This window comes from Podarcis gaigeae (genome assembly GCF_964106915.1).
Source record: "Podarcis gaigeae genome assembly, chromosome: 2".
Classification (NCBI taxonomy): domain Eukaryota; kingdom Metazoa; phylum Chordata; class Lepidosauria; order Squamata; family Lacertidae; genus Podarcis; species Podarcis gaigeae.
In genome coordinates, this window is record NC_139679.1 from 3385906 (window position 1) to 3399091 (window position 13186).

At 45.6% G+C, this 13186-nt stretch overlaps 1 protein-coding gene across 3 annotated transcripts in view; it reads right to left on the minus strand.

Annotated features, from left to right (window-relative positions):
• Positions 1-341: 341 nt before the first annotated feature.
• Positions 342-13186, minus strand: part of STAT6 (signal transducer and activator of transcription 6) — a 56774-nt gene continuing 43929 nt past the window's right edge. For all 3 annotated transcript variants that reach the window (XM_083729193.1, XM_083729192.1, XM_083729194.1), the window contains exons 14-21: positions 13083-13177; positions 12378-12514; positions 7787-7924; positions 6805-6865; positions 5590-5685; positions 4873-4950; positions 3108-3275; positions 342-2521 (exon numbers count right to left, since the gene is read on the minus strand). In XM_083729193.1, the coding sequence (XP_083585319.1) occupies positions 2425-2521; positions 3108-3275; positions 4873-4950; positions 5590-5685; positions 6805-6865; positions 7787-7924; positions 12378-12514; positions 13083-13177 (870 nt within the window). In that variant the 3' untranslated portion in view covers positions 342-2424. The remainder of the gene's footprint in view (positions 2522-3107; positions 3276-4872; positions 4951-5589; positions 5686-6804; positions 6866-7786; positions 7925-12377; positions 12515-13082; positions 13178-13186) is intronic.

The window sequence follows — 13186 nt, forward strand, 5'->3', positions numbered from 1 at the left end:
CTGGGGCTCATCTAATGCTTTTGCTCCTTGCAAGGAAGAGAAGCCAGTAGCCTCAAGACCAAGAGGTGGTGTTGTACGATACAGGACGACTCAGAACCAGTGTTGCCTCTGGTACCTCAAGGGGAGTGTGATGATTTGAATGCCCCTGGGTTGCTGTGTGGATCTTCCATCTTGGAGCAGCTGCATGTAGGCAAGAAACTGGAGCACAATTGCATTTTTAAATTGGTATAACCCGCCCTGGGACCTTATGGCAAAGGCCGAGTAAGAAATTGAAGAAATTATAATATTCTAGCAAAAGGCAGCCATAGAGAAACAGGTAAAGGCAGAAGGCCCCAAGTGCATACACTGAAAATGCCACCTATTTATTTGAGGTTCCCACTTTGACAAGTGGTTTAATTTTCAGCTAGTTCTGGAAGTTTTGTAGTACTTTACCACTGTACCACTTGGAATCTTTCAATGGGAGATAGGACACATTTCTAGTAGAGCTCAACCACTTCCAGGGCAGAGGATTGATTATAGTGACCTGTAAGGAGGCCAGGAGTGCATGAACTGTACTGCTGCCATAAGGAAAGATAGTAATTGTTCAGCCTCAATCTTGCATTGTGTTGTGGGTCATATAAGCCAGAGCTAATCCCTCCTTTGGGCTTTCTTGAATGCAGCCCCATCTCCCTTCTCCATATGAATGGAGCAGAGGGGAAGGGCTGCAACAGGAAACAAGGAGGAAAGGGGGACACCTCCCTAAGGTTCTGGGGTGGGGTGGGGAATCTATCACATGTGGCATTCTGCTTGAGTAGACCTACTGAAATTAATGGGCCTAACTTACACATGTTCATGTTTTTCAGTGAATCTGTAGTCTGGGGTGGCTTGAAGAAAAGGCAACACAGTCCATTTCTGCAGTGCAAGGGAATATGGTGTTGCCAAGGGGAATGGATCCTCTGGATCTCCACATGTTGCTGAGCTGTAATTCCTGTCACCCCTGGCCATTGTTCATACTGGCTGGGGCTGATGGGAGTTGTAGTCCAACCACATCTGGAGGATCCCTGGCTCCTCATGCCTGGCATAACCACTGCTTGTCAGGATGGAGAAAAAAGAACAGTGACTGCTCTGTATTTTGCTGACGATTTAAGCTAATTGTACTGCAGTGAGGTTTTGTTTGGACATACAGGTGCAAAACATGGATTGTCCAAGGACGGCCATGAAATCCTGTTGAGGCAAGCATTAGCAGCCACAGGCTCTCGCTTCCAGTTCCTCATCTTGTCCCATAGAGCCTTGGTGTCTTTTTAGAGAAAATTAGCACCCTTTCCTTTGTAATGTGTACAGTAGATTATTTATTTTGTTATTTTGGAATAAAGTCTTATTTTACGGCTTATTTTACCATCTATTTGCACCTCTTCACAGGCTGGGAGATTAAGGGGCATTGGCAAACTGGTGGGTGGAGCCCGAACAACAGAGAACAGAACGGGAAAGGGGGGGGGGGAGATCTTGTTATCACGTGGAGTAGCAAAAGACCCTTCCCCACACTTCCCCAGGAATGAGAAAGGACAGGGAATTTTCACCCCACCTGGGTCTCTCACAGCCCAAAAGTCATACCATCACTGCTTGGGAATGGGATAGTTCTGGAATATGCTCTTGATAGTGGATCTTGGTCCCACCCAACCAGGCAAAAGTAGAAGGTCTGATGGGGAGAAGTGGCATTTGTGGGTTTTAAATCCTGAGTGTCTTCTGCAGCAGAAAAACAGAACCCAGGATAGAAGAACCAGTTGGAGTAATCCCACCTGCCCAAAGTAGATAGAGGAAAGCTCCAGCAGTCCAATGAAGGATCCAAGTCTCTAGTTCCTGAGAAAAATACCCTCTCTCTCCTGTCCGGGCTGCTGGTGGGGAAAGAAATCCACCCCGTGTTTTGCAGAAGAAACCACTTCCATGGAAAGCAGGAAAGCATCCAGGGCTATATTGGCCCCTCCCCAAAGGACAGTGCCAAGCAGCAAGCAAATGTGAGCCTCAGCCCTGCTCCAAAGCAGCGGCACTAGTGCAGTCCTAGCTCAGCAGTCGGGCACCAGCTTTGGATACAAAAAGTCCCAGGTTCAGTCACTGGCATCTCCATGTAGTGGTCTAACCTGGAGTAAGGCAGTTTCCTATGTGACTTCCCTGGATAGGCATAATTGGCAAGAATCCCTTGACAGCACATATCATTTCGCGGATCTGGCCCAGCACAGAATCAAAGCTGCCCTTGATTAAAGCAAGGATAGGAGGGTCCTGGGAGAGGGAGGGCATGCCTGGAGCCAGGGGAGGAGCTTCCTGTGCCCCGTAAGGATTTAGGGGGCATCAACCACCACCGCTCTGGGAGCATGTCCAGTCTTTGATTGCTGTGCGGTCCATAAAAGTCCCCACAAAGCATTAGATGTAAAGGCTATGAACAGATGCTGATCACCCCAGATTCTGATGATAGCGATTCATTTCTGACTCAGGATGTAGCAGATGGGCCAGCTCTTCGTCGGAAGGTGGGGAAATGTTCTCAGGCACCCTAGGGAGGAAAAAGAGAAGGTGGGCAAAAGCAGGATGCAGCCCCCTTGAAACATGTCCACAAAGAGATGTAGTGGCAAAGCATCTCCTTCGCGCACTGTCTGTAGGTACACTTGGCTTCACTAGGTTCCAGGACTGAGCATGGCATCTACTCTGAATCTCAGCAGCAGCCAAGTTAAGCCCATCAAAGCTACTACTGCTCCTCTTGGACCTACTCCCACTTCTCCCATCCACCCACATCCTGCCGAATTATCCCCTACACTTGAATTTCCAACTCACACACTTGCCACCCCCCCTCCCACAACCCTCCTAAAATTGGAGCATGCCTGCATTATATATTTAAACTACTTTTCCACCTCCTTAACCTTTCAGAAGCTCCCAGCTAAGAAATGCTGCAAACTGTAGGACAATGAAAAGGCAAGTAACTGATAGTGCTGCAAGCTACTAATTCCTAGGATTCTTTGGCCCTCAGACTCGGTCACAGGAGGAGGCAGCACAACAGGAAAAGCTTATCAACTGCAGGCAGTGGAGAGAAGAAGCCTTGCCCTCCTCAACCTTTATCCTTGCCCATGACTCGCTACACTTACCTTATCAGATTTGGTAGCACTGGGAATGAAAGATCCCTAACGAAGGATGTGGAGTTCTCACTGTGCGAGCAGTCCAGTGGCATTTCCACATCATGAGGCATGGGGTAGGCATCCATTGAGCCAAGGGGTGAAGAACTTCCCAGGGAGTAAGGGCAGCCCATTAATTCACTATAGGAAGCAAAAGAAGAACTGAGTGGAAACATGTCCAACTTAAAAGAGTCATGGAGAAAGGAACAGAACGTGTGTGTGTGTGCACGCACAATTGGATTCCAACCCCATAAGCCTTAGCCAGGGATTACGGAAGCTATAGTACAACAACATCTGGGAGAGGCATCTAGTGGGTTAGATGTCCTGTTCTAACTCTCTCACAAAGCAATAGCTTAAGCTAAAGCTGGCTGGCTGGCTAGTGGGGCTGATAATGATGTTCAGGGCTTTTGCCTTCTAAGCAGTATTGGATCTGATGTGTTTCTTGCTGGAAAACCAAAAGAAGCACTAGCTTAACTGGGCAAAACTCTAAGTAGCCTTAGTGCTAGGAAAATGCACACAGAAATATATTTATTTAATATATAGAATGTTCTCAACATCACTATATTATGCTGAGGAGCCAAAATGCATTCACTGAATGCGGCGAATTGTCTCTTGATGAATAGATGAGGTATTTAAACTGGGTTCCACATATGCTAATATTGTGCATGGTGCTGTTTCATTTGCTTTAATATTATATGCATTAACTAGCAGCCTTGCAGTCAGCATTGCTTGGGAATTCTAAAAAACAAAGAAACACAGCATGGTTTTGAAACCAGTGGTTAAAATCAGTGTAAGTTTGAAAGGTCCAGCCTATTGTGATTCAAAATGGCATCCAATTGTAGATGAAAACTTAATCTCAGGGACCATCATTCAAAATTTGGTTACAATACCTTCAGAGGTGTCCGAATGCACCGTTATCAAGCAGCTTTCATATACATACACAAAACCTAAACCTTAGACCTCACCAACCCTGCATCTCCCTCCCCTTGTAGATTGCTCTCCCCAAAACGTCACCCCTTATTTGCCCCCCCAACCCCACATCCTTTTCAGCTCATCCCCAAACCTCCTCCCATTCGTTTCTGCTCACCCAAACTGTCCTCTTCATTGCCCTCCTCTCTGGCAGTGGCACTGTGGGAAGGCTTGCCAAGCTCACCCTGCAGTGACCTGGCCTCCCATGTTGTATTGTGCCCACCTGCTTCCATTTGCCTCCAGTTACCTCCTCCTTGCTCCCTTGCTGCCTGCTAGTCAAACAACACCCCCTCCCCTTATAAAGCTCAGCCAAAGAGGAACAGGAAGGACAAGACAGGTCAGCTCCTTTAGCAACCATCCTGCTCTGCTGCTGCTCTCCTCCTCCTCCTCCTCAACCTCTTGACACTGCTGAGGCCAAACACCAACAATGGTGTGAAGTGTGTAGCAGCAGCAGAGCAGCATTTCCAACAGCTGCCTCAGCCTGTCCTGTTCCTCTGCAGCTTCCTGGGCTCATCTGCCTGCCTGGGCTGTGAGCCTGCTGTTCTGTCGCCATGCTGAAGTTTGCGTGGCCACATGAGCTGCAACATGACAAAGGACCAGTGCAAATACAGTACAGACACACTACCATGGATCTCTAGGTTTTGCCAGGTGGGAAGAGAACAGGGTTTTGGTGTGTTTGCCCCCTAGTGGGGCACATTTGTAACATTCAGTCTGACACTCATTCACACACACAAAGCAAAGACGTCTGCAATTAGGGCATGATTCTTACGGCAGCAAGTTTGGACTTCCATATGTTGTACTGATGGAGGGAGACATGCCCATAGGTTGCGCAATCATCAGATGAGGACTGTGGAAAGACAGAGCAAGGATATGTTAAACATATCCCAAAGGAACAGCAAATTGGAGATCCTATCCTATCGCAAACTCTGGAATGGACATGCAGAGCTGGGGTCATAGAATCACAGAGGTAAGGTACTGCAAGGGTAATTAAAAAAAGAAATCCCACCCTTATTAATTTATTTATTCATTGCATGTTTATCTGTCCCTTCCTCCAGAAATCTGGGACAGTTTCAATGGTGGTGCTTTTGCTCTCACCACCCTGTCAGGTAGATTAGGCAGAGAGAGGCTGACTGACTCAAGGTCACCCAGGACAGTTGCTCTACAACCTCAGATCCCCAGGTGTGGTTGGGCTCCAACTCCCCCCGTCGCCAGCCAACTTAGCCAACGGCTTAAAATCCTGGCAACTATAGTCCCCCCCCCGAGCTACAATTCCCAGTGCCCTGAACAAACTAAGTTCCAATTATTATTTTTTTGTGGGGGGGGGGGAGTCATGTGCTTTAAATGTGCATCAAGCGTATGGTTGGAGTGAGGTGCACACAGGTCCTCCCCACTCCTAAAGGACAATGGAACGTTATTGAGAGATTAGTGCTGTTTCATATGCACAGCTACTGCACAAAAACGGCAGGATTCATAGCAGAGGACTTACTCATAAGCAGGACCAGATGGGATTCCAGGATTCATGCTAAGGTTGCTTGAGGAGCCGACTGGGGTGTGATTCAATGATCCAGCGAATGAGCAAGGTCTGGAATTCAACATAGTTTTGGTATCAACATACATTTATTTGCTAGCTTATTTATTTAACATTCATTCATTTATTTATTTATTTTCTGCCCTTTAGGATACAAATCAAAGCTGCATATTAGGATGGCAGTTTGGAGACAAAATCAGGGTTTTACTATCTGACCGCAGTTATCTGCCCATTGCCCTGTTTCTAACATCTAAATATAGTACCAAATGCTCAAAAGAGACCAACTGTGGAGGTTGCTCTGGGCTCCCTCATTTCTCTTCTCCATGAATTTGTAGATTACAGCTTATGCTGTAAAGTGCAATATACATACACCAGTGATGAACCACCAAGAACAATAAACTTCTAGTCAATACAGTAGCTGCTGCTCTCATTAAGGAGCTCTTAGGTGGTGGCCCAGGGGATGGAGTCCCAAGTCTCTTGCAGCGAGGCCTAGACCTCCTGTTTCCACTTTCCCCCTGTAAGCAGAGGGGCTGAGCACAAGGGATGGGAGAATGCATACTTTTTTGTTTGTTTCTTATTTTTCCAATATTAAATACACTTCTCCAGATTTCCACCATCAGTCTGCTTTTCTTTAGTCTTCATGTAAATTCAGCAGCATTTTAGTGTTGATTTCTCTTACACGTTTGTATGCATTTCTGTCTAATACAAGCATTTTTGCAGCGCAATTTCCAACAATAAAATTCATTTGTGAATGTTGTTTTCACTAATATATGCATTTTCATGAACACTTTATCTCAGTATATGCAGTTTTGTAAACATTACAATTGCATTGCAACATTCAGAAAAATGCAAATTTTGAAGGATGGTTGTGCTCTGGTTCTCTCATTGTTTCAAAAAGTGCAAATTAGGCCATTTTGTTTTGCAACATAAACTGAATCAAAATTCTCCCCATCCGTACTAAGCATATTGCTTGCCACCTACTATCTTTAGTTTCCCAGCTGCATCTATACATATAAATCAACATATGAATACTTTTTTGCAAATTTGTGCCCTGGGCCCTTTCACCTATTTAGGAATATCTCCAACACATATACACTGCAACCCAAGACAAGAAAGCCTCATGAGAAGAAGCAGGGCAGTTTTCACCAGAAGTGTAAAAATCCACCCACTTACACATCCACGGTCATCTTCATCTTCGCTGGCTGGTACTCTTTATTCTTCTTTGGTGGGTCCACTGTGGGAGGAAACACACTCAGTGTTCATTCCTCTCAACACACAAATAGGTATCATTCCCACTCCCCTGTTTTTATATAAGATGAGATTCGCAATGATTTTTACATCCCTCTACAGGAGGGATGGGGAACCTGTGACTCTCCAAATGCCGCTGGACTTCTGCCCAACATCCCAAGATAACTCAGGCTTTTGACCCATAAATTGAATGGTACATGGGTACGTTCTTAGCCTCTTCCTTTATTAGCAATAAATAAATATGTTATTTAAATTTACATGTACAAACAGCAAGAATGAAGAGACATGAAAACAGGAAATAACCATATTGAGTAAAATTACATAAAATTGGGGGGGGGGGGGCGGACATAAAACATCCTAACCTGTCTTAACCAGGGTCAATGGACTTTTCTTCTGCTTGTCTTTGCTTGTTCAGCAAAACAAAAACAAAAAACCTCAGCCAATCCCCTGCCCACCCCACCTCAGCCCTGATGAAGATATGTTGGCCGGGGAGAAGAGAGGTAACCACGGGGGCCCTTCAAAAACACACATACAGAAATCAAGATTAAAAAAGTGCCTGACTCAAAAAAGTTGATGAGCTCAGCTAGTGCAACCACAACAGCTATGCCCCCTGGAGTGGATATTCTGAGGAAGGATTAACTTGGAAGTCTGGAATGCAGAAGAAAGGCTAGTTTTCAGCTGTGACTTTTGAATGTGGCCATTAAGTTAATAAATGCAAGGGAATGCAGTTTTCCAATTGTTTTAGAATTTGGGATGCAAATACTTTGCAGCAATGAATGAATGAATGAATGAATGAATGAGTAAAATAAAGAAATAAATGAAATAATGGGCCTTCTACTGGCCTTATAAAGCTGAGGCCAGGTCCCTCTGGCTGCAACCAAATAAGGTCCCCCCTGCCCTCACTCACCTCTCCTGAAAGCCTCGTGTTTAGGCCTGTCAGGATACAGGATCTCAAGCTGCGGCAGATCCAGAACACAGTCAGCAAGGTTACAGATGATCAGCTGCTTCGTTGTGAATGGCTGGATGTTCTCCACCTGAGTGGAACCTGAGCCAGGTGGGGGGGAAAGCGGAACAGGAAGAAACCAGTCTATCAGTCCACCGCAAAAAGCAGTTGCCTGCTATCTTGAGCACTGTCACTCATCCCTTCTGTCAGGGGGCCAGCCAGCAATAAATCACATGCAGTAAGTGAAGTTAACTTTTTATTAGAAGAAACAAGGCCTGCACAGGGGAGCCATACCTAGTGGGCACAGCAACTCTTCTCGGTAGGTTTTGCCTCTATAAGGCAGTCATGGAGATTGCAGGTCCCCGCCCTCCCACAGCTAAGGCCAACATTTGGTGCCCCTCCCAACCTCTCGCCTTCCATTCTGCTCAATTCACTACATCACAGTTGCAACGTCCTGCAGCACCCACTGAGCTCAGCACCCAGGGCAGGGGAACCAGCCGCACTGCCCTAAACCCACCTGCATCTCCTCCACTTTCTGACCCATTCTGTGTTTCACTCACTTAATGTGACATGCATTTTTGACCATGTACTTTGCATTAAACAAATGAATGCATTTAGCAGCTTCCCAGGACAAGAATTGTTATCTTACTTCCTTGGCAAATGTCCTTCACACGTAGCAGGAAGTTCTACAGTTTCAGGCAGCAGAACTAGTCTCTTTCCCAAAGTGTCTCCAATTTAGCACAGAATCTCCTCTTACTCCGAAACCCTCCCTTTTACATGAATTTGGTGAGAGCAAAACATATTAACAGCTGGGTTTAGACAGAAATGAGGGCAATTTGAGCTCCAACTACGTACCTACACTCTCAAGTGTTGGATTTGGACCACAGGCCTAAAGGGTTTTTTATGCCTTGGTGCAAGCTTGGAAGCACAGAAGCTCCATTCCTGCTTCTTGGTCAGAGCTCCTACAAAAATACAGCTGTATTCCACTGCTCCTTACCCCTTGGGACTTGGCGAGGTAATTTCTGATACCTGTCATTTCTTACAGCAGCAGGGGCATTTTATCTCTTTAGTTTGTTTGTTTGTTTGTTTGTTTAGTATAAAGCACATATTTTAATTATTATTTTTCTTTTCCCCTCCTCTTGCTTTTATTTTTTTAATGTATCTTTATTAAAGATTTTCTTAATTTACAAAGGTATGTGCAATGTCTCTCTCTCATATTTTTTCGCCATGTAACTTTTTTTTTTTAACAAATCGGTTTCATTTGTTGAGACATTAGGAAGAATAGGGGGAAAGAGGTGGAGGGGGGAGATGAGTAGGTGTGGGGTCGGGTGGTGATGTTTCTATTTTACTTAATATATGTGGGGTTTTGTGTCAGCATTGCTTGTGCAGGTTCTTTGCTGTTCACTTGTGTTCCTTTGGTGGTGAGAGTCTTTGTTTTCATGTGTGAGTGGGTGTTTTGGATCAGGTTAGCCATATTGAGTTGTATGCTGTTGGTGGATTTTTGTCATTGTCTTGTTGGACTGTGTATGTGATAAAGGGGAGCCATACTCGGGTGAAGGCATCTTCTTCTATTTGTCCCCGTGTCAGTTTCAGTTTATTGGTTAATTTTTCCTAGTAAGGCTGTTTCCCATACTATTTGGTACCATTGGTCCATGCTTATTCCTGACAGGTCTTTCCAGTGTCTGGTTATGTTTCTGGCTGCTGAGGTTATGAGGTGGGTGGGTTATGAGTTATTTGTGGTGTAAGTGGGTGTAAGTTGTCTTGGAAGATGTTTAGTAGGGTCAATTTTGGGGTGATTTCTAATACTTGCTTGGTTATTTTACATACTTCTCGTATGTCTGTTGTTCAGAATAGTTGGATTTTGGGACACTCCCACCACATGTGGAGGTATGTGCCTGTGGAGGTGCACCCTCTCCACCATTTTGGTGAGGTTCCTGGGCATATTAGTGCTAGTTTTCTTGGTATTAGGTACCACTTGTAGGTGATTTTCAGAGTGAGTTCTTTTCTTTTTGATATGGATTTAAAGTGGGGTTTAGACCACATTCTGGTCCACTGAGTGGGGTTAAACTCAGGGGCCAGAGGGAAAGCAGGTGGAGCTATGAATGCAAATGTTATCTCTGCACATGAGGCTGCAAATATTTTCTCCAGCCACACAGAGGTTTCCACACCCAAATTTCTCCATCCTAGCAAGCAAAAGTATATCAGGTCAAGGACACATTCCAGCCAGGCAAAAGCACTCAAGGAGGGCAAGGAGTAGGGTTGGCAAGGGGTGGGGCCTAGAAAGAGTCCCAAGGGCCTGATAGAGAGGAACATTTAGCCCCCAGGCCTGAGTTTTTTCACCCACACCACAGAAAAAGGGCCCTTGGCTGAATCTAGGCTGGGTAAGAGCAGCTTCCACAAGCCCTCCATGTTTTTTTCTGTGGTGTCACACTGTAAGCTCCTCATGAGGAGAGCTGGAAGGAGGGAAGAAGAAGAAGTAGAAGAGTTTGGATTTTATATCCTGCTTTATCACTACCCGAAGGAGTCTCAAAGCGGCTAACATTCTCCTTTCCCTTCCTCCCCCACAACAAACATTCTGTGAGGTGAGTGAGGCTGAGAGACTTCAAAGAAGTGTGACTAGCCCAAGGTCACCCAGCAGCTGCATGTGGAGGACCGGGGAAGCGAACTCGGTTCACCAGATTACGAGTCTACCGCTCTTAACCACTACACCACACTGCAACCTACCCCTTAATGATGGAGCCACTCTTCCCCAGCCCTTCAGCAAGAGGAAACCTAGTACTCCTTGAGATGTTTGTTCAAATGCTGCAGAGTTCAAAGGGAAGCAGCTTCCTCTTTAATAAAGGACACACCACAAACCAGGAAGTGAAGCACCAGTAGTGGCCGTACCCAGGATGTGGTACAAACTCACTAGCTCGTTCCCCTTGGCAATTCCTTCCGCAGCTGGAGGCAGCAATGCTTCTGAATGCCAGTTGCAGGAAACCACAGGATGGGAGAGAGATCCTGTGCTGAAATTCTGCTGGTGGGTTTCCCCCAGGCATCTAGTTGGCCACTGTGAGAATAGGATGCTGGACTAGATGGGCCATTGGCCTGATCCAGTAGGCAATTCTTATGAAGCTTTTAATGTTTTATGTTTTATTTGCATTTTTGCTGGAAGCTGCCCAGAGTAGCTGGGGCAAGCTAGTCAGATGGGTGGAGTACAATAAATAAAATTATTATTGCTATTGTTATTATTTTCTTATAAAAACAAAGCTAGAGAAAGCACACATAACCTCTATTCCTCACACCATTTCATTTCCAGCCACAGATAACTGGCCAGCCTCTGCTGGGTGTTGGGGGGCAGGGACTGCTGTAAGGGACGAGTATTCGCTTTGCATGCATAAGGTCTCAAGTTTAATTTCTGGCATCTTTAAAAGATTTCAGATAGCAGAGCTGGGAATAAAACCATACAAGGCTGAATGGGCTGATTCTAAACAGAGCAACATGCTATATTCATGCTGACACCTTGTGCTCCTGTAAGCAACCTGCTCTCAGTTAATTCAGCACTTGTAACACAGACCTGTGGCTCTCCACATGTTGCTGGGCTCCAGCTCCCACCATGCCTGACCATTGGCCATGATGCCCAGGGCTGATGGGAACTGGAGTTCTATTACGTCCGAAGGGTGTCAAATTCCCCAGCCTGGTTCTGACACCAGTCCTGTCTTAACACTGTGAGGACAGGTCAGAAATCAGCACAGGAGAAAGCCCACAACTGAAAGCTGACTGGCAGAAAGCTAGAATGCCTTTGGACCCCTGCCCAAATCAGAACCAGGGCTGAAGGCATAAGTTCTTGCCTACCAATCCATTTCCAAACCAGAACAGCAAGGAAGAATGCTAGTTTCTAAAGCACTGGCAGACAAACAGCATGAGCCCATCATATTGACTCATATGGAAGACCTAATTGGCTCAGTGGGTCTCACTCCTAAGTAAAGTTGAACAGGCTTGCAGCCAAAGTGATTTTAAAAACAAAACAAACCCCTCTGACTCTGGGGTGGGGCTTAGACAGGGGATCCTTAGGGAGGAGCAAATCTGTCAGTTTGGGTTTCTTTCACTTCCTCATTTTTCCAGTTCATTAAGTTCAGCTCTTTGTATTTCCACATCAGCTTGTGTGTACTGTATTTTTTAAGTCCTCATGAAAATTTAGCAGCATGTTAGTGCTCATTTCTTGCAATATAATATTTGTATGCTATTTTGTTGAATGCACATTTTTTTTCAAAACAATTTTCCTTTATGTAATGCTTTGTTGTATGCTGTTTTCACTCATATATGCATTTATACACATGTTGCCATGGTGGGCACATTTTGTGGTTGGAGAACTATATTGCAAAATTCAGAGAAGTGTGATTTGCGCAAGACAGTTGTGCTTCAGTTTGTTGCTGTTTTTGTTTCAGAAAGTGCAAATTAGATAGGCCCATTTATAAATGCAAAGTGAATCAACCCCCCCCCTTCCCCCAACAACCCCCTACTGCTCTAGCTGAGGCAAGAGCAAGCCAGCCTGCTGTTCTACGCGAAGCCGTACCGTCCGGAGCGTATGTGACGTAGGCAATGCTAATGCCACCAATCTCGGAGTCACTGAAGCGCAGCAGGAAAGTGCCGGGTGGAGCATTGCTCAGGCAACTGAAAACATACTGCTTGCTGATAAAGCCCATGATGAGTCTGTGTGGGACGGACGGACACAAAGAGAGAAAGAAGGGCGGGGGAATAGGGATTTAAAAGATCAGCCTTTTTGTGATAAGAAAAAATGATGGGAGGGGGGAAGCACTGGAAAGTGTGGAATATCACTTGCTTTGATGAAATGTCATCTAATCTCCCCACAAGCGAATCAGAATGACTGCTCAGTACAAAGTCAGTGTTGTCTAATCTCCCTGCAAATGAATCAGGGTGAATGCTGAACAAACAGATCACCTGGAAACACCCCAGTCAGAAGAGCCCTGCTGACCCTGAGGCCTGTGAGTTTCCTCAGCTCTGGGAAAGGGAAGGAAACACCAGCTTTGACGGACTGACTTTCAGCTTAGGGACCACTTGTTAAGAAGTGGTGCCACAGACCCTTCTCCTAACACCCTGGAGGACCCTCCCCCTCATCTTCTTAACAGCCCTGTGAGGTAAGCTAAGCTGAGAGATAGTGACCGGCCCAAGGTTACCCCATGATGTTCTCCTCAGGCTAGTCCAACACTTTTACTGGCTAATTACACCACACAGTGGCTCAATCCAGTTGCTTTCTTACCGGTCAGACCAGTAATCCTTCAAGTGCTTCTTAGTGAGGTAGAGAATCCCATCAAACCACTGCCAGAAGGTGAATCCTCGGCCAGGAAGAATCTCCTGTAAATG